At 39.7% G+C, this 21,234-nt stretch overlaps 1 protein-coding gene across 2 annotated transcripts in view; it reads left to right on the top strand.

Moving 5' to 3' along the window:
- Positions 1-16,163, top strand: part of zgc:109889 (uncharacterized protein LOC553542 homolog) — a 33,462-nt gene extending 17,299 nt beyond the window's left edge. Inside the window, exons 4-12 of one of the 2 annotated variants that reach the window (XM_044096997.1) lie at positions 589-723; positions 6,089-6,242; positions 6,350-6,467; positions 7,745-7,813; positions 8,358-8,402; positions 9,396-9,529; positions 10,114-10,407; positions 11,234-11,649; positions 12,597-16,163. In XM_044096997.1, coding sequence (XP_043952932.1) covers positions 589-723; positions 6,089-6,242; positions 6,350-6,467; positions 7,745-7,813; positions 8,358-8,402; positions 9,396-9,529; positions 10,114-10,407; positions 11,234-11,649; positions 12,597-12,754 — 1,523 coding nt within the window. In that variant the 3' untranslated portion in view covers positions 12,755-16,163. The remainder of the gene's footprint in view (positions 1-588; positions 724-6,088; positions 6,243-6,349; positions 6,468-7,744; positions 7,814-8,357; positions 8,403-9,395; positions 9,530-10,113; positions 10,408-11,233; positions 11,650-12,596) is intronic. The other variant, XM_044096998.1, reaches the window with a different exon arrangement.
- The last annotated feature ends 5,071 nt before the right edge of the window (positions 16,164-21,234 follow it).

The following is a 21,234-nucleotide window of genomic DNA, read 5'->3' as shown; positions in this document are numbered from 1 at the left end:
TAAAACCTGTGAGTTGGGATTGTTAGATCTCATCGCTGCTGTCGACATAGTTAATAATTTGGTTAGTAAACGTAAAAACTCGGCAGGATTGTGTCACATCGGGTCAGATCTTATTTGGCAGAATTTGTGGAAATTCTGGGTCTGAGTAAACAAAGATAACATATGGGGTTCCTCAGAGATCCATACTTGTGCCACTTTTATTTTACATCTGAAAGTCTTACTAACACAGCCTTTTGCCACCTCAAAGTGCTGCTAAGAATAAATGGTTTCCTGTTGAAACAGGACAAACAAAAGATGTCTATACAGGTCTCCATCTTATCAAGACCAGAACTAAAGAAGGGCAGCCAGCGTTGCGTTTCTACACTGTTGGAATGCTATTTAACAGAAGTCCTTGTGCAGTTCTGCTGTCGAGATGGAACAACATTTACTGTTAAATGTTGTATCACAGACGTGTTTGTCTGTAGATGCTGCAGTTCTGGTGAGTGGGTGGGATTGAGCTCGGTGAATAATAAAAGCTGTTGACGTTTTAAGGATGTGAATGACACAAATCAAATCTAACCACACCTGGGTCTTTGCGCTGCTGCCCAGGTCGCCATGCTGAGGACATTTTTGGAGAACTGTTCAATGAAGCCAACGGCTTCTACCTGAGGATGAGCAGCCTGCAGGAGAGAGTGGACCAGCTGGCTGTGAAAGTCACTCAGCTCGACTCCACTGTGGAGGAAGGTGCGTGCGCGCGCGCGCGCGTGTGTGTGTGTGTGCGTGTGTGTGTGCGTGTGTGTGTGTGTGTCTGACTCTGGAAAGGTCATTCTTCCACAGAAATACAATGGTATCCAAGCAGCCACATGTGTACGTCTGTGATTCATCTTTTGTGTGTTGTTTTGAACAAAGGGATTGTTTCTATGTGTGTGTGTGTTAATATGAGTGTTGGTGTATTCTGATTTGCATTTTATGCTTTATCTGTCTTTTCTTTGTTTATAGGTACATGTGTGCTTGTGCTTTGTCCTCTAACTAGTCTTATAGCAATGCTTCATGGATAAAAGAGCTCTTGCAGTACAAAAGAATTCATACCCCTTGACTTTTAAGATAAGATAATAATGCTTTCTTGATCCCCAAAGGGTGGGGGATTTTGTTTGTCCCAGCATAGCACACAACAAAAATTTAAAATAGATCATAATAATAATTCATTAATGACGTCAGGCAGCATCGGCTATACCGGAAGGGGAATGTAAATTTCCTTGAGAGACAGTAAGGGCGCATTCTGATGGCGATGAGTTTGATGTTAGGATCACGCTCAGGATTTTTGACATGAATACAATCCAGATTAAAGCCAAAAGCTTCTGGACTGTTGGTGTCACAAGATGACCATGTCATAAAATTTGCATACATGTTTTACTTAGACACCTTAAAACTCACATTATGACCATGAAATCTATACATATCCTTCTTTACTCACATAAAAAGTCAAGACAGATTTAACAGTTATTTGCCATTCTCTGACGCTACGGTTTGGCGTTCTGCCTTGTCCCTTGGGGAGTATCACAAAAAGTACACGTCTGCTCAGTGCATGTAAACAATCTGTGTGTTTTTTAATGACATTTGCCTACATCATGCTTTCTTCTCGTGATGTCTGTGTGTCTGCATATCGCAAGAGTGCTGGAGTGAACTCATCGCTAAGATGAACCTTCTTCTTTAGCTGTGTTTGTTTGCTTAACTAGAGCTTCTGGTTGGTTATTAGTGAGTCGGACTCTCAGCCATTTAGCTTCATTTTGTCTCCAATAGTCTGTTACATGAATGTAGTTATTCATACTTAATTCTCGCATGTTTGATTTAATATCTTTGTTGGTACATTTTGTAAGATTGATATTTTCTAGCTTTCTGCCAAACCCTAAAATCTGGAAACCAACCTATAACATTTATAGTTACCTAATTCTGCCCATCTATGGCAGTTACTGGTCAAGAGGCAGGGTGCACAATGTATTAGTCCATAAAAGGTCAAACACAAGCTGTGTATCCACTATAAATGTGCGCAAAAATTTGTTATTCAGTTAATGCCGAAAAGAGACAATTTTGCAATTGCAGTGTTTTCATTAAATAAAAAACCTGCATAAAATCACGTGATGGGGCGTGATGGGGCGTGCTGTGGTGGCGCATGGGGTTAGCACACCCCACATTTGGAGGCCTCAGTCCTTGACATGGACGTCGCGGGTTCGACTCCCGGTCCCGACGACCGGACGTATTGTCCTGTCTGCCTACTGTCTCAAAAAATAAGAGCCATTAGCGCCGCAAAAACTCTTCAGAGAAAAAAAAAAATCACACGTGATTAAGTTTGTTCATGCAATAAGTCATTATAAATCATTCTGCATCGTGATCCTCAAACTCCTTCCTGTTGTCTTGGTGGTTTGCGCCAGTGGCAACATCAAATTAAACTAATTTTCCATAAAAACGCCTCATCCTAGTGCCAAAATATTTTATCAGACAGTTTGTTTTTTGAAGATTGACTTGTTTTCATTAAGCAAATTTATTTTCAATGTGTCAAACTGAGCAATTTTATGGTCAATGGAAAGGCACCTACAGAGGCCCACTGGACAACCATTCACACACACACTCATACCTAAAGGCCATTTAGACAGAGCCCAGGCCAGGATTTGAAACTTTTGTTAAAAACTATCATTGTATACTCATTATTCTACTTGTTCAAAACTTTAAAATGATCATTCAGACTGCAGTTAAGTGCAAGTATTTGGCAAATCACAGTTTTTTGGTGGCCATTTCCAGAGTTTAGAAGATCAACAGATTTGTAGCTTACTTAAATGAATTGTTCTGTTGTCATTAACCTTTTTGATGAGGTACTGAAAGAAGCCACATCATGTTCCTTTTTAGCTCCAATCTTTTTCTCTTTTATCCGACTTTCCTTTTCTTTCCATCTTCCTTCCTCCCCGTGTTTAGTTCTCATTTTCCCCATCTTTTTCATTTTCATGATCATCTTTTCTGTCTCTATCCCTCTCCTCTCTCTTTTTTCCATCCTTGCTGGTTCTGCCGAGTCATTCTGCAGCACAGCAGCCTCAGACACTCAGCGTCACAGCAGCGCAGACGGAGATGAAAAGAAAAACCTCAGCAGTCTTTCGTCATACCCTTTCATCCCTCTCCCATTCTTCCTCTTCCTCCTCACCTGCTCAGTTTTTCATCTCCTCACTCCCTTGTCCTCCCACTCACAATCCATTCCTCTGTCCTTTTGTTACTCATTTTTTAGTTCTCCATTACAGAAGTCATGATTCACAAACCTTTCACTTTTTAGCTTTTACTACTTCTGCTCAGTCATTTCCTCCTGTCCTTCATTCCGTTTCTCTATTTCAGTCTCTCCATCTTATTTGTAAAATGGTGACACTGATGGCTTCTTGTTAGTCGAGGAAGAAGGAGGGTTATGTGAAATGAGGAAAAAAAGATTTAAAATATTATAAAGAGAAATAAAGAGGGAGAATATATATTGTAAAGTTAGAAAATTTGGTAAGGAGAAATCAGAGTATCTTGTAAGAAAAGAAGAATAAGAGAATGGTGCTTAGTCGAGAAAAGGCAAAAACACTTGACATGTCTCTGTTATGTAATAAGTAAAACTGTTATGTCACGTTCACTTTTACTAGATTAACGTAGATGGTATCCGGTTTAAACCATAGAAGGAACAATTGATTCCTCAAGTTATTGTACCCTGAGATAGAAAGTAATACAAACCCACAAGCTTTATCACCTTAGTATTATTGAGAATATTTATGACGTATTGAGAAACAAATGCTTTTCCCACTGTCCTTTCACATACAGCACCTCCCTCAATTATTGGCACTCCTTTAAAATGTAAAACGCTTTAGATTAATTTGTATTTTATTTCAAATTCTAAAAAAAAAGACATCAATTTCTGTTTCTGAAAAAGTGGAGGCTGACCGAGCAGATTTATTTATTTTTTTAACTAGCGAGGTGTGTTTGTGTGCTCTTTCCCAAGGCAGGCAAACAGTAATAAAAATGCTAATGAAAAAGGAAAATTTGAAAGATTTATGCTAATCTTCTTGTTAATATTCTTATGTCTTACCTTTTTTTGTAGTAGTAAAACGGCACAATGAAAAAATTTAATAAATCCTACTAATAAACTACCTCAAAGTAATTCAGAACAATTTAAAATGTATTTATATTTTATTTTCAACAGTGACCAGCTCATTTAATAGGTATCAAAAAGTATTACATTTAAAATATTATCTGTTTTTGCTTTATTTTACACAGTTGAATATTTCTGATCGACAGAAAACAACTGAATTGAATTCTCCTAGACACATTTAGACTTGTAGAATCAAGAATCACCTAATCAGACCTGTCTGACAAAAAGTAGGCTAAAAGAGCTCTAGAGCTTTATCATAGAAACTATTAATAACTATTTTTGCTTTTTTTTTTACATTACAGAATAAAACATTGTGTGGACCAGCAAAATACAAGTCCTTCTGTTGAAGTGCAAACCCCAGATATTTTTTTACTGGCTCAGAGAATGTTAAAACAAAATCAGTAACACATTTTTCAGTTTCACCTACTGCAATGTAAATGTTCAGAAGATTGGTGAAACACTTATGTAGATTCTAGACCTCTACAGAGGCCCTCACTCTCTTTTTTTATCTCATTACTCTGGTTAGCAACTGTATTTAGATTATTTGCAAGGAAGTGCAAAAAGGAACATCCTTCAGAACTTAGAGCGATGAAGAAAAAGAGAGTACATAGTGAGGAATAAAATAAGTTTGCTGGAAGAGTAAGAAGTCTCTTTGAAGATGAGTCTGATTCAAAGTTTCATTGGCTTCTACAGCAGTGGATTATTCATTTGGCCACAGGGACAGAGGCTTAGGAGGCAGTGATCAAACACTATTCAGATGGTACAGTGCTTTCACTGTAAACTTACATATAAATCAAACAACCCTTTGCTTTTTAGTTTTTAAGGAGCAAGTCACTGCATTCAGAGGCTAACGGTTCCTCTGTACACATAAATGATCCTTCAGTAAATCACTGACCGGGACATTAGTTACACCGTTTGTGGCTTAATCTTATTATATGCTGGGTTGGTGTCAGCTGATCCCACCCATGTGTGTGACTATGTGTTCTGCCATATGGAAGATGCTAGATAGTTCTATGTTAAACCTCTTGCAGTATTAAAGGAATGATACACACATGCGCACACACACATACGCGTATTTGGGGTTTATGATACCAGTAGGACTTTTAGCATGCTTATGGGGACGCACTTTTTCTTACATCTGGTAACCACATAAAGTATGTCAAAAATTTTATTTTACGCATGCTTACACACACATGCGCACAAACACTCATCATTGCTATTTCTGCTTCTGTGGCATAAGCAAACAACACAGTTCAGATGCTTCTGTTATTATCCAGCTCTCTCTTTGTGTGTTTAGGATCCTGTTTAGTATGAAAGTGAGAATAGACAAGATTCCAGACCTAAATCAAACTGAGAACATGTGGCAAGACCAAAAAGGTTGATCCTCCCAGAAACTCTTCACCCTGTTTGACTGTTTGATTGCAAAAGAGTAAAAAAAATAAATAAAATCTTCCAAATTTTGTTGATGGTTCCACAAAATATAGTTTCAGTTTAATGAGCACATGCTGCCACTCTTGAAAATTTTAATTTTGATATCCAAGTTCCAATCAGATTGTTGTATTTGGAGCTGTAAAAGATAAAATGTATTTTTTTTTAAATTCCTTGTTCATGACAGTGTAAAGAAAGTCAATTCCTAGAGTGGGCTGAAGGTAAAAGTTGCAGTCTTTGCAACTAGATAGAAGTAGATAACTGATCATACTTAGAAAGTGTATACAATAGTAGAGTGTAGAGTAGAACCCTGATAAGTAATTATTGGAGTTGTCAGACAATTCTGAAACCATAAATTGTCCTTTTTCCTGTAAAATTTGAAAGCAAGGTTCAGATGACCATACAGTAGTGTTTTAACAGGATTTAGCTGCTAATCTATTCCACCTTTAAGACACAAAAAGGTATTTCTGTGCAGAACTTCTCAACACAGCTAAGTTTAAACATTCTCTGGTTTTTCAGTCTCCCTCCAGGACATCAACATGAGAAAAGCATTTAAGAGCAGTACCATTCAAGACCAGCAGGTGGTGTCCAGGACGTCTGTGCCCAACCCTGTGGTGGAAATGTACCACCGCTGCGACAAGCCCCCGCCGCTGAATATCCTCAGCCCCTATAGGTGGATTACATTTGGAGTACCTAATTCCAGCAAATGATGTGTCTGCTCTCTTTTCTTCATCGGTTGCTTACTTTTTCCACCTCTGCTCATCTGTTTACCTCTGCAAGGGATGACAAGAAGGATGCGCTGAAGTTCTACACTGATCCCTCCTACTTCTTCAACCTGTGGAAGGAGAAGATGCTGCAGGCCACTGAGGACAAACGCAAAGAAAAGAGGCGGCAGAAGGTAGGCATCCGTTTCCATGGGGAGTGCATTTGCATGTGAAGCTGTAGTTTTGTTGTGAACGTACAGCTGGTGTGTCAGTGTGGAGCTGGAGGAGAGTGTGTTTTAGAAAAGTTACCTGTTCTATTTTGCCGACGTGTCATGTTCTTTTGTTATTTAAGTTGATGCTTTTCTATCTTAATGTTTTCACCATTTAGCTTTGCTCTGTTGAATGCAGCAGCAGCTGGGGGATACTTAGTGACAAGATATAATCTGAGATTTTGAAAACTTAAATAACTGCTTATAGTCATTGAAATTGAGAGGAGAGCAAATTTGTTACTATATCTTGATGGTTTATTATAAGTTGTTATTCCTATGTGTGGCATTATTATACAACAAACTTCAATTAGCTTTAAAAAAATGAGTAAATGCTGAAGTTCAAATTTAATGTAGATGTGCTTACCACCACGTTCAAAGTTTTACATACAGGGTCTAATATATATGAACACTGATTATTATTCAGATTATTGTAGTTAGCAAGTTGCATCTAAATGATATGCATTTCTAGCCATCAACAACCATTAGACATGTGTCTGCCTTTGTATGAAACTACTTTACTTGGCAGAATTGGTAGAGTTGATCCAAAGACTTTGATTCCCAATCACACGCCTCATTAAAACACACTCAATTAAACGGCTGTTTTTTATGAAAACAGAAGAGTGCCAAATTACAATAAATAAATGACCTGCCAAATAATCATTTAAATCTGTTATTCATTGTTTTGAAAACTGGAAATAAATAATTTTCAAAAAAGCTGATTTAATTATGAGCCACTTCCAGTGAATTGGAAGAAGTTGCATGGACTTGTTGTTTGAAGCCTTTTCACAGCTGACGTTTGATCTTACTTTGATTTAGTCTAACAAAAAAAGAAATCCTCCCATTCAGATCCCAGAGCAGCTGCTGCTGTATGCATTTGCTGCTTTTTGTCAATATTTGTGTTGAATTATTTAATGCTTATTTCATATTTTTTCTGTTCCCTCCCTTCTAAATGTACTCAATTATCAAATTTTGAACCTTACATCAAGCGTTCACTTAAGAAAAAACAACAGGTGTCAGAGGATGAAAAAAGCTGCAGCAGGCTGCCTGAGACATTGCTCTACTTTATTCCCTCAGCGCCTCATCCTTCCTTTCTCTCAGTCGTCTATAGCTAGCTGGCCTTGGACGATGCGCAGCCCCTTCCTCTTTCCTCTTCCTCTGCTCAGTCTAATGCACCAGCTTGTCTTTCTCCCATGTTTCCATAGGGCTGTCCGGCCCACCCCGACAGGCCCCACTCCAGACAGGCCCCACCCAGGAGCCCCCTGTCCATCTCTGTAAGGCGACCCAGACCCCTAACCCCTCTACCGCTACCACCACCCCCACGCCCCTCACTTCCTGCCCTCACACTCCATTAAAACACATTATACACTCACCTCTGAATAAGGAAGTCTTACATACACCTTGTAATTTAGAAACAGCACTAAAACAAAGTCCTCACTGTATGAAAAAACTAAATATACACACACACACACACATGTGAACTCCCGTCTGCGTGTGTGTCTGTGTGTATACCGTCACCTTATCTCGCCACCTCACCCCTCTCTCTCTCTCTCTCTCTCTGACCTCCTGTGTTTGGTTTTGGTTGTTTTGTTGTGTTCCCACCCATTTTTGGCTCCGTCGTCCGTTGTGTGCTAGTCCGTGTTGCACAGTAGTGAAGTGGGTAGTGAGTAGACCAGTGGGCGTGTGTGTGTGTGTGTGTTTGGTTCAGTGTGATGGCATAAAGGGGTCCAGATCACGTTCCTTCTGCAGACAAAAAGCCAGTAGCCAATGACTGAGGTCCTTTCCACTCCTGTTTGTCTGTCTGTGTATCCTCCACAGGAGCAGCAGCGGCAGGTGGAAGACCCAAGCAGGGAGGTGAAGAAGGTTGGTAACCGCTTGCTCTTGATACATTAAAATGATTCAATATGTAACATCTATAAAAATATATTTTTTTTTTTACATATTTGTTGTAGCTGCCACTGTCAAGATGGCATAGTATGAGACATTTAATCTGTGAAAAAGTCTAGTTTCTCTGCCTTCTCCCAGTTGTAATCAGAAGCAACCACTCAGAGCCAGGAGGAGGGTCTTGGCACTGTCAATCATGCTTGTGTACACGCCGTTCATTCCTTACTCTTGCCTCCCCCACTTCCTCTCTGCTACTCTGTAGCTTCTTCCCAATATCAGAGACTGTCAACAATACTAATGTTAGATTGCATGTCTGTCCACCAGTGCTGGTGAATAGGTGGTTATTAGCACATTGAGCAGCCCGTACACAAGATCTATTGGCAGCAGTAAGACCCAGCTCCTGGCTATAATTGGTTGTTTTTGATCGAGTGGTGCATTTTAGCAGATTGCTGAAGTAGCTCAGGGACGAGGTGGAGGAGCTCGATTTGTTTTCACAGATTTTCTGTTTTATGTTGTGGTAACAGTTTTAACAAAAATGTAAAAAAGAACAGCTTTTTAAATAAAAGTTACATTAGTTAGTCATTTTCCTGGGCGTGGACCGTTTGCTGAGTTTTTTTGTTGTTGTTTGTTTTGAGATCCTGCAGTCCTGCAAAGCCCACACATTGACCCATTATCAGTGACAAGGTTGTGAATTTATTACAAAAGCTAATTTTGTGAGACTTATAATTATATTTTCATGAAATGCATTAACATGCTCTCCGAGTTTTTATGTTTGTTTGTTTGATTTTGTTTCTTTTAACAATTATTCAATTGGTTATAAGGTTGGGGAACTTATGATAATTTTTTGTTTGAAAAAAAAAAAAATAGACGGATTAAAAAAAGTATGCCCAGTCATCTTTTATCTTGTACCAAAAGAAAGAAGAAAGCATAGATTTTACCCGTTGTATTTTTTTTCCCTGTTTCGTCGCGCAGGTGCGTAAGGCTCGTAACCGGCGTCAGGAATGGAACGTTCTGGCCTACGATAAAGAATTTCGACCCGATGCCAGGCTCACCCCCTCCCCTTACCATGGCATGTCGTCTGAAGGTTCCCTCTCCCCAGATAGCAGGTACATGGTAACCACAGCTAACCCCAAACCTCTTCAGTGTTACCTTTCTAACACATCAGTTTATTTGTTTTTGTTTATTCCAGACAAGGTAACCCCAAATTCATTTGACTGAATTTACTTAAATGTGTCCCGTTGGAAATTTTCGGATTGCAATAGCATAAAGACACAGCAACACATTTAAAGACGAGCAAAATATAGAGGCTTACAGTTTCTTGAATTCATGTTAATACCCTTTGAACCTATTTTTATTTTTTGCTATATTACACACTGAAATCGCAATGTATTGGACCAACACAAAGCAGCATGTAACTCTGAAGTGGGGGGAAAATTATACGTTGTTCTAAGTTTTCAGACCCAATGTTGTATTTTTTCTTTTCAAATATACCAATCAGAGCATCACAGTTTGGTAGAAGTGCAAATAGCCAAACATTAAAATGTTAAAGCAGATGGAAATCAACTAAAATGGAATTCAGGCTCAGGTCGTTGATTAAAAATGGAATTTCCCATTGATCTCAATATTAGAATATTACTTTAGGCTACGCTTGACTAAAGCCCCGCTCCCCTCCTCAATTTTAACCCAATAGGTCAATGGCGTCCGACTCCTACCCAGCAAGTCCCAACCACCCGGCTACCCAGGCTCCAAGCGCTGCCCATCCTGCTGACCACCATGCCAGGGATCACCTTGCTGCCGCCCAGACACAGTCGCTCGATCGCGGCCTGAGGCCAGCCAACCAGCCCCCTGGAGCCGCCGGGGCAGGACCACCGGGTCGACACGCAGCTTCCCTCGGCAGGACCCCATCAGGACATGGGGTCCAGGCCGGGGGAGATCCAACGGTCAACGGGCCAAGGCAGCAGTCCATTAAGGAATACCGAGCTGGGTAAGGGTAGGCTTTCTAAATTGACTGACAAAGTGACACCGAGGCGAATATTACAGTTAAAATGGTTCAGTGGCTTTGATTTAGTTCAAACATTGAGGACTTCAAGGTTTGAATCTTCTTCCATTACGTTGATGAACCTCTGTTTTTTCATAAGATTACAGAATTTAGTGCCCTAGAGTGAGACTATTGGTTTCACTTTCCAATCCAAAGAAACTAAGTAGAAGTCTTAGAGGTTGTATTGGAGTCTGTGGTCCTACCTGGGGTTGGCACTAACATTCATCCTGGCTGGTTGGATTTCAAGTGGACAACTCCAACGGCTCTCCCCTACTTCATCCGAAGAATTGAAGTCGGCTCTCATTGACATAGTCACGTGGCAACAATTGCGTCATCTCGTTCGCAGTGAGCCGTCCTATTCCGCTTCTCAACAAACTATTTCACATAGCGTTCTGTGAGATGTGTTAGTCTGAAGTTAGTGGGCATGTCTCCTGTTTTGGTATCCGCAGGCGACATGAATATGTTTTTGGAGTGTTTATCAGACACATTGAGGAATTACATGGATTGGTATGAGTTTCCACAAAATACCTGCAAACATTGTGAAATGGATAAAAAGTCTTGAATGGAAATTGCAAAGTCGTCGTCTACGGAGGAGACGTAGACGACGACGACTCAAGGTGAAGTGTGGGAGAGCTGTGATCCTGATTGTTGGTGATCGGATCTCACTTGTCCGCTCCACATACAAAGCAATGCAGTCGTGTCTACAGATGTTTCTGTAAAGAGGATTTAGTACTGACCTATATGTATGTGTTTCCTCTTTCTCACTCTTCAGTGGGCAGCCCTCCACCATACCAGAGTATTACATCCCCCCAGCTCCTCCCCCACCCCCGCCAACCATCCCATCCGCCCAGACTGCCTTCGATTCCGCCACAGCGCCGCCTTCTGCGGCCACCTCCGTCATCCCACCGACTTCCTCTGCCCTCTCCTGCCACTACTCTCCCTCCCCTCCTCCTCCCCCAGCCAACTACGTACCCTCCCCCGCCCACCCCCCTTCAGGTGCACCTCCGGCTGCCCCTCCTCCCCCACCTCCTGGTGTTCCCGCGGGACACCAGGCTCACCCATCCCCCCCACACGCCGCTGTCGGCCAGACAGCCGTGGATTCGGCGCCTTCGACGAGGAAGTCGACCATGCTGGGGATGATCCCGATGAGCGACGCACGCTCCGACCTGCTGGCCGCCATACGTAGAGGTACGAGTGTCGGGATATTTGCCACATATGTGGCGTATATCTTTCAGGGTTTCTCCCAGAAAACTTGCTAACCCTGGTGGTAGAGGACACTACCATGTTTTTGGTCAAAAAATGTTTAAAGTTGACAGGAAATTTGAAAATATGACTTAGTAATTATGGGCTATTGGAAGACATTATTAACATTACCTAAACACCAACCTTCTTGAAGTTGTTGGTGTGTAGACTGGTAAAGATGGACAATGGTTGTAGAGATCCAGTCAATAAAAGAAGACGCCTGACCTCAGTCTCCCTATGTGTTCACATACTGACCATACTATGTTGCCATTGTGCTGGGAAACCTGTGCATCCAAACTAACCCTGTTTAGTCTACTTTGATCAGTCCCTAGTTTGCTGGCCTAGAAAGTCCGGTTTGTTTGGGGAGGTGTGAATGCACAATTGACCTAAGAAGCAAACTCTCGTCCACCTACATACCACCTACATACCAGATTATACTAGTTCTCTGATTGGTTGAAGTGATCTGTGGCGCCAAGTTCGAACACCAAGCAGACCAGAGATTGCTCCAAAAGCAGGAACGGGACTATAGCACAAGGCATTCTGGGTAAATTAAACCAAAAAATTGCAAAAGTGTATTGCTTGATGGGGAAATGACTCATGGGAAAAAGTGCCAAAAGGGAAATACTACAATGTCTACAATCTGAAGCAACTCCATTTTTTGTTAAATTTTCCAAAGAATGTAAACATGTTGATTCCTTCAATGGTCCATGGTGCAGCGCCCCCCACAGACGAGAAGGTGAACAGGTTTTTCAAATGGTTTGGACAGTCTGATACAATGGCCAGTGAAAGAGAACTGCTTACAGTTTGATAAAATGAAAGATACTTTCAGTAGTATTTAAAGACAAAGCTCTCATCAGACTTCATTGCTCCTCCCGTCCCTTTGACCCTCACAGGCATCCAGCTGAGGAAGGTTCAGGAGCAGAGGGAACAGGAAGCCAAGCGGGAGCCTGTCGGCAACGACGTGGCCACCATCCTGTCACGTCGCATCGCCGTGGAGTACAGCGAGTCCGACGACGACTCGGAGCTGGATGAGAACGAGTGGTCTGACTAAAACAAAAATAAAAATAAGAGAAAAAATGAGGTGGAGCTTTGTAAGGCTGGGCTGGCGGAGCGAAAAGAGAGAGAAATGTTACATCGAGTAAATAACGAAGGTGTGGGGTTAGTTTCGAGGTTCGCATTTTAACTACGAGGTTGACTAAAAACCAATCATACATTTGTTTACACAGATCGCCGGAGCAGGGCTCAGAGAAGACCGAGTGACAAGTCGATACTTTCAGCATGCACGGTTGCCCCTCACAACGCCTCCTCTCGATCTGAGAGCCCGGAGGCTTTTATTTCAGACCGCCATTGGCGTGTGGCACAATAAACACGCCCTCCACCTCGGCAGCCTCCCGCCCCCTTCTGCTCCTTTTTAACTGCAAGCACGGAGCTGTGAAAAACAAACCCATGAACATCTCCCTATATTCACACCCGAGCTGTAGTTATTAGCAGCATGTAGGCAGCGTCCCCCTGTGACTACGGGCTTATTGTGTTTACAGAACACATGGTACAGCACAAGAAAGATTAACTACAGTGCAATCTTTACATATCTGCCAAATGTTCCGAAAGAATTTGAGGAAGCAAGTCAGGATATTCAGGGGAAATGATAGCTTGCTAGCGGATGACGGTGCCTGTTCGTGGAATACGCGTGCTCTCGTTGGGTGTTTGGTCCTCTTGACCAACAGGATCGGCACCGGCACTCTGCAGGTGAGCTGCTATTACATGTTCCAGCTAGATATTTGAGCTTTGCTTCGTTCACAAAATAGTTCATAATTTATTTACCGTAAAGAGGAAGTTAGCCAAGGTAGCTGAGAACTTTAACAGGCTTGTTTTCTCTCGGATATATTTATGTTTGCTTTAATACGTTTATTTAAAGCCACACTTAAAAATAATACGTGAATTGTATTTTCATGCAATTTCTGATTGATCATAATGCACTACATATTTTAATAAAGAGTCCATGTTATGTTTGTTTCTAAATTATTGGCACTAAACAACCACTGTACCAGTGTACTTATACATTTACAGACATAAGAATGAAGTAATGAAAATTACTTTCACAAAAAACAAAAAGACTGCAGGATGATTTGTCAATATAAGAAATTGCGGTCACAAGAATTTTCAATGCATTCATAGAGTGTTAACATTTTTTGACCCAATAATACAGTAATAAATATCACAGATCGTATTAGAAACACTTTAATGCCATCTAGTGGTCAGAGTTTTGCCCATGTGAAAGCCCTTCATTCATATCTGTTGTGAATTATACATGCAAATTAGCAATCTCTTCTTCTTTGGCAGAAAAAACCCCATATTTTAAAAAATTTATCTTGAATGAATTCAGGCAAAAAGACATTTAAACTTCTAAATTACTTATCTGCTTGTCGCCGATTTGGAGTAGCGATATAAAGCTCTGAGAAAAAGCATAACATGGCCTTCTTAATAACACAGTTCAATCATCCACAAAAGTAATATTTATTTTTAGAATTCACTTTGTTAGTAAGAATAATATTTTAGGTTATTTTAAAGAAATATCAAATTTTAGGTGTGTTTTAAAGCTTTGTTTGGTCTTGTGGTATGATAATAAAGCTTTATTTTTTTTTAAGTTGGGGTTAGACATTTTGGCTAAAGTGGTTTGGAAACCGAGCTCCCAAACGTTGATGTAGTTGTTGATCTTTTACGATTGTGATACGCTGCAGCTTTCTCCCACTGAGATACTTTGGTAAACTGTGATAAAAGACGGCGCTAATGCTAACGCTAACATGGGATTACAAGCCTGACCAGCCTGGTTAAAGTTATTATTCTGCCATTGCCTCGATCGGTCAGCCCAGCTAGTTAGTTTAGTTTATCGCACTGTTTTGGACTTTTCTAAATGTATTATTATTATTGTTATTCTCACGCTTTGTTAGCCATTCCAAACTCAAAGCCGAATATTTCAGCCTGTGACTGTATACCATGGTCTTCTGTAAATGCTTCAAGGCTAAACCACAACCAACACCATACTCGTAACAAAAAAAAAAAACAATCAAAAAACAACGTTCTTCATCTTGACATCTTGTTCCTTTTGGTGGCCCCACTCGCTTAATACCGTTGCTTTCCGTGGAGGCTATTGTGCATTATAAATACATAAATGTGAGAAACTTGCAACGCTAATATATAGTAGATCTCTTCTCTCTTTTCAGTATAGGTTTGGCTAATCCTCAATGTGAATTGATGTGCTTTTTTTTTCTATAAAGTGCTGCAGTGATTCGTTTGCTTTATTTTTGGAAAGGGGGGGGTTATTATGTGAGGAGCCAGATGACAGAGTGGAAGATGTGTCCAAGAAGCCAGCTAAAAGATTTTTATTCTTTAGCAGATTAACCTGACGTATTCTCATCTCAAACAGAAGCAAAAATCCAGCAGAAGAAGCATTTGATACTAGAGTCTTGTATCGGATTTTACATTAGAAGCAGCGTTTTTGATAGTGAAAACACTAACAGTTTATTTTTCATGTGTTTACTTTTAGCAAATCTTTATTTTTCCGTTTGTGAGACTGTTTTAAAGCTCCGGTGTTCAAAACGTTTAAAAAACTTATTGTGTCGCTACGTTTCAGATGATGCCACGCTTTTCTTGAAGGATGTGTATATATATATATATATATATATATATATATATATATATATATATATATATATATATATATATATATATACATTAAGTTGGCTTACTCAGAATTTGCACTCTTGTAGAATACAACCACATCTGGATTAAGGACTGAATGATACGACATGTTGATGAGTTCTTGGTATTCTCTGCAAAAGTCCGAAGTAAGATTTCCAAACCGTGCCATGATCAAAACAAACAAATAAACAAACAAAAAAAAAGCACATATAAACAGCCAGCGTGGATCTTGCCACAAAGCTCGGTGAGAGTTTACTGTAAAGAGAAAATAAAAACAAAACGTTTATGTTGTAACTGAGAAGTCAAGTGGCATTGAATCTGCTACGTTATCTAAATTGTTTCTTCGGTGATCGTGTTGTTGTGCGGGAGTCATAGATACACACCCATCTGAAATCGTTTAAAGAAATCTGTCCAAGATCCAGAGGATGTAAAACTCTAGCTTAGCTGACTTTTAACGACAAAATATTTGCCAACAAATAGCAAAACAACCACAGAGACACAAAATGATGAAGTTCTCCAAACACCCGTACCTTGTGTATCTATGGCTTCTGGCTTTTAAAGAAAATGTTCTTCTGTGTTGAAAATGTGACAAAATGAATCATGTTGTATAAACTTTTGGTAAGGCAGCCTTCGAGGTTAAATGCATTTGGTTTACTATAACCTAGACAATAAAACAAAGTTAAGCTGTGTATTGCACACTAAAATCAGCTGTAAGCAAGTATGCATGTGACTAAAGTCAATAAATAGTGATTAAAACAGCAGTTTGGGTTTCTTTTGCTTCTATTGGTGTCATCCTGTTGTTTTTTTTTAGTTTTTTTTGTTTTTTTTTTAGTAGCTTCACACTTGAAAACAATATTTGAGCTATGTTGTGTTATCAGCTCCACTATCAAAACCCTTTAATTTCTGAAATACTCTCATTTGCTAGCATGCTATTCGTAGCATCCTCCTCATATGACCTCGAGTTTAGCTCCAATGCCTCAATACGTCTTTTTAGTTTGAAAGGTACAATATGCACATATTACAAAGTTGCTCGTCATAGCTAACTAGCATATAATAACTATAACTTAAAGAAACTTCTCTCACTAAAATATCACTTAAGTCTTTTTAAGATCAATATATTCCCAGTAGAAGTATAAACTCCATTTAAAATGTAAACAATGATACGTGACGTCCACTTTAAGTGGAACATTTACGATTTCCTTCCTAATTAAAACATATATTTCAGTATTTTGTATTGCAAGATAATTCCCTGGTGCCTGGCAACCCCAGAACATTTTTACAGGGACATTTTTTTTTAAGGGAACAGAGCTGGAAATATATTTTTTTAAATGTAGAAGTAAATGTAAAACCCAAAGAATTTTTTATTCAAATTTATTTTGTTTTTATTTTACATTTATGTCTTCATTGACAAAGACTGCATGATGCGTTTCTCTGACGTGAACGTGATTCTCTTGGGAGGCCTGCAGTGTCACCTACCTTTTTCCAGGGGGCGCCACTGATCTGGCGGCCATGTTGGTTGGAGTACGTTTCGAGGGGGAATTTCCACTGCTTAGCTGGTAAGTAATGCACAGGGTGACACACTACTGTCCCACGAAGTACACAATCGGTCAACGCCCACATTTAAACGAGAAAATTGCATTTGATTAGTTGTCCACTGTAATGTGAATAAAGTGGGTACAAGTTTTAAAAACGGGTCTTGGCTCCGGTAAAAGAGGACTTCCTGTGATTTCCTACAGGAGGCTTACATTTTCCCCTCGTCTACCGTGAGTCATTAGACCCATGCAGATTCTTAACAAAAGGAAGCAGCCACTGTGGCTCGGCATTAGCAGTAAAACGTAACTGTTGCGTAAATTGAACAACCATGACTCCACTGTTCTCGGGGAGGCGCAGTCACCGTGGTCAGGGTTTGGCAGGGCGGAGGTGGAAACCACGGGATCCGTTTCCCGTTTACGGTACACAGATGGTGACACAGCGGAGAGGAGAGGATGGCGACCGAGAGGTCAGAGGAAACAGCGAAATAAATCCCACGCACTGTTTCGCGAAGAACAATGTGGATGACTCAAGTCTTGTTCTTTAGGGGTGGCGAAAAGGTTATGAAGTTTATCTTGGGAACTGTGATACAATTTAGTCTAACTCTAGTGTAAATCTAAGTTTGGAATCAAAAGTTACAGGTGGCAACATTTTCTACCAAACAGTCAAATTATTTAGCTAATCAGGCATGGTTAAAATCATGTCTCATCTAGTACAGAGAAAGCAAAAAAAGAAGGTGGGATTCAAATTTATGTTCAAATCAATCTGCATCTCTATTCTTCCAACAAAGAACCGAAATGTTTTTTATTTGTTTAAATATCAAATTTTTATTCTCCCAAAGCTTTAACTTCATGTAGATAGCTATTGTGGTTTCATTTAGTTAAAGTATTTTATAGGCATAATTGTATGCTAAAAAGACAATTCTATAGAACACAATAAAAATACATCTGCTGTACTTTAGAAATTAATACAGTGAAAATATTTGGCGTGTTGTCAGAAATCATATATCTGTTCCTCCAAAGCTCTTATTTGAACCCTCTTCTATTCCCTATCTTTAAAAATGAGGTGGGCCTGGGAATGAAGGCAGTTATATTTGAATGACGCCATCATTTATATCAGATCTTCCTCCTCAAATACATCTGGAGAACGTTTGCAGGAAGCTTTTTGCTCTTTTAGTTACCCCCAGTCAAATTCAAGAATTACTTTGATGACTTTTCGATCATCCTCACCTTAACATAGTAGAGCTCTTTTTGGTAGCACTAAATCGTAAATCTAGAAGTGACTATTCCATCTGCAGACATGTTGGGTATATGTTGCCACTGGCTAAACGTTGCAATGCTCTTTCTAAGCATCCCAGGTTCATTTCTTCACCTCTGCAACTTGCATGTTTTTCATTTAGCTGGATGTCTTCAAATCAAACCATTTTTATTCTTGTCTGACGTGTTGTTGTAAGAATGCTTTGACGGTTCAGCTTGTTTTGCTGTGATAAAGCTGTATTGTTTCCTGCAAAATTTGATGATGATGATGATGATTAATTTGTTCTTCACCTATGAGGCTATAAATCATTCTTCTCTGACGTCTAACAGTAAAGAAGTTGTTCCACATAAAATCAGGAGTTTTGTCCTGGACTACTCTTATTAAAGCTGACCTCAATAGGACCTTCCATACCTTCGGATTGAACAGAAAAACACGTTAATCACTAACGGGTGATTAGACCTAGACCTTCATATCGTCACCCGCCACCTTCCTAAAATAATGCTTTAAGTCATTTTTTGCATTAAAAAAAAAATATTTTTTTTTTCTTTTTTGCTTAAATTATCTTTTAGCACAAAAACGGCTTGCCATTATTTTATCAAAGTGACCATATGCATTTTTCTAACACTTGGCGTACTGTGACAGAAATATCAAGCTATTCTACATACACGAAGAAGCAGCCATATTGTAGGACTTAACTTGCATTTAGGCTCCTCAGTAAGTTTTTTGTTTTTTTTTTCAAAAGGATCATTTAAGGGACGTCGCGTGACGCTGTCGTTAGAGCGCGCGCTGCGCATTCAGAGAACCTTGACGCGGCGTCCAGCGCTCGAGTCCGGTTCTCTTTACCCTTACCACATATCGCTCCCCCACTCCTTCCCTCCCTAATATACGTAAATAAAAAAATCTTTAAAGAACAAAAGATAATTTAAAACTGTTTCTGTTGATGTCACCCTGATGACGTGTTAGTAATCCGTACCCAGTCCCCTACTTTCTATCAAACGTTCATTATACTCCTAAATCACAGTGACGACGTGTGAGTCAGGACCAGCGGATGAGGGCGAATCACTCCGGTTCGGGTTCTTGCTTTCCCACCAAATGTCCACAGTGGGGCCGTTTTCTGTGAGTGGAGGACGTGAGGGTGGGAGAGCCTCCCCTGTGAGATTGGAGGCTGGGAAACGGGGTGAATCGGGCTTATTTTGAAGCTGCTGACGTAAAACAAGTGAGGTTTGTGTGTGTGTGTGTGTGTGTGCGTGCGTGTGTGTTGTGCAAGATGCTGCGGCTATTCCCCACTTAGGAACTGCAGTACTCACGCGTCGCCGGTAGGTGGAGCTCTTCACCACCATGTTGCAGCCGCATAAAGGTGAGTCAAGGAGTTTGGGCATTATAGACACACACCTCATGCTGTCACGATTCTCCGGCTCACACAAGCAGATTAAAGGTTGAATGACACCAAAATGTGTCAGAGATTTAGATGTAGTAACTAGTTACATTTACTGGAGTAACTTTTAGGGAAAAAAGTACCTTTGAAACTGTTTTTCTTGTGCTGCTCTTACTTGAGCAAAAGCATTTCTGGCTACTCTACCAGCTGTGAGCGACTGTGAATGAAAAACAAGGTTGTTTTAGTCAAACATTCACCAGACAGACACAGATTAAGTTTTTGGTAAATTTTCACAAGTTTTATATTTAAAGAAACTGATGTGGAAAAAAAGCTTTTATTGCCTGATTTTTGTTATTTTGTAATTGTATGAATTATTTACATTTTGATCTTTAAAATAGGTATATTTACACCAAGCTTTATATTTCAGTCTTAAAATAAGTTGAAGTGATGCGACTGCTACTTGGAAACAATCTTTGCCTACTGTACACACCTTCATAGCAGTCTCTGCAAATCAAAGTTTAGCTGCATAATATACACATGTAGTCTGAAATATTGAACAGACATCGTACTAACTAAACAGTTGCCTCTGTGTGTTGCCTAAAACAAATAAATTCAAACCTTCACTGTTAGCAAAAGGTGAAAACAGAGAGTAATTACTAATTAATCGAGCCTTCCTGTTATCTGTTTAAAAGGTCTCGCTTTCTCTCACCACTGACATCTCTCAACATGGTAGAAAGTCTCATTTTCTTTTACGTAGCTGTTTACCTCGCTTTGCATCCTCTGAAAATGGTTAACTTTGAGCATACGTCCCTCAGTAACAACATCTACCACAAAGAGTGTTTGGCACAACACAAAAGCAGTTAGGACGGTGAGTTCATTGTTTGGAAAAAGATTAGAGTTTTGAGTTTCTACTAGAGGACCAATTCCTAGTCCTGGAAACTCTGAATCAATGCAAAATTCTCAAAAAATGAACTTTAAAATGTGCCTTGTTTATTATTTAATTTCCCAATGGTATCTATAAAGCATTTCTGAATTAAATTTGCTTAAGTTTTAAACAAATTCAATTCAAATTTGAATTGCTGCTTCCATTTGCAAGTACACTGCATATCGATTTATGTGCCCACTTGGCCATCTCATCCACCATATATTTTGAATAAATATTTGATATTTTCTTCGTTAGGACAAAAGCCAGGATACGTAGTTCCCACAAGTCTGAATAGGAAGTGACCGTGTCACTGACCTGCCATCTTGGTAGGCAAGCGCAAGACAAAACATAGATCATCCATGGCTTCGACACCAACAAAAAGAAAGTAAATGGAGAAAAAGAAGCTTGACATAATAGTTGTAATGTACTTTTATTATTTATAAGTTAGATAGGAATGTTTATTGTTGTCATAGCAACTCTCTAGCAACTGTCATGAGGGTTAGTCATGCATACCTACCAAGATGGCCGTCAGTGGCAAAGTTCCCGGAAGTGTGGTGTCAATTGAGAACTGTGTATTTTATGCATAAAAACCTAGTTTTGTTGAAATATAATCTCATGGAGTTTGATACTTAATGGAACCTTAAAACATAGTTTTAAATTAATATTCTATTCACCATCTTTTCCTCTCGTCGATCACGAAATTTAAACAGAATTTGGCGATCATTTAAATAGCAAAATTGGTTTC

This window comes from Gambusia affinis, linkage group LG18 (genome assembly GCF_019740435.1).
Source record: "Gambusia affinis linkage group LG18, SWU_Gaff_1.0, whole genome shotgun sequence".
NCBI classification, from domain to species: Eukaryota; Metazoa; Chordata; class Actinopteri; order Cyprinodontiformes; family Poeciliidae; genus Gambusia; species Gambusia affinis.
This window is presented reverse-complemented; position numbering and strand designations above follow the sequence as displayed.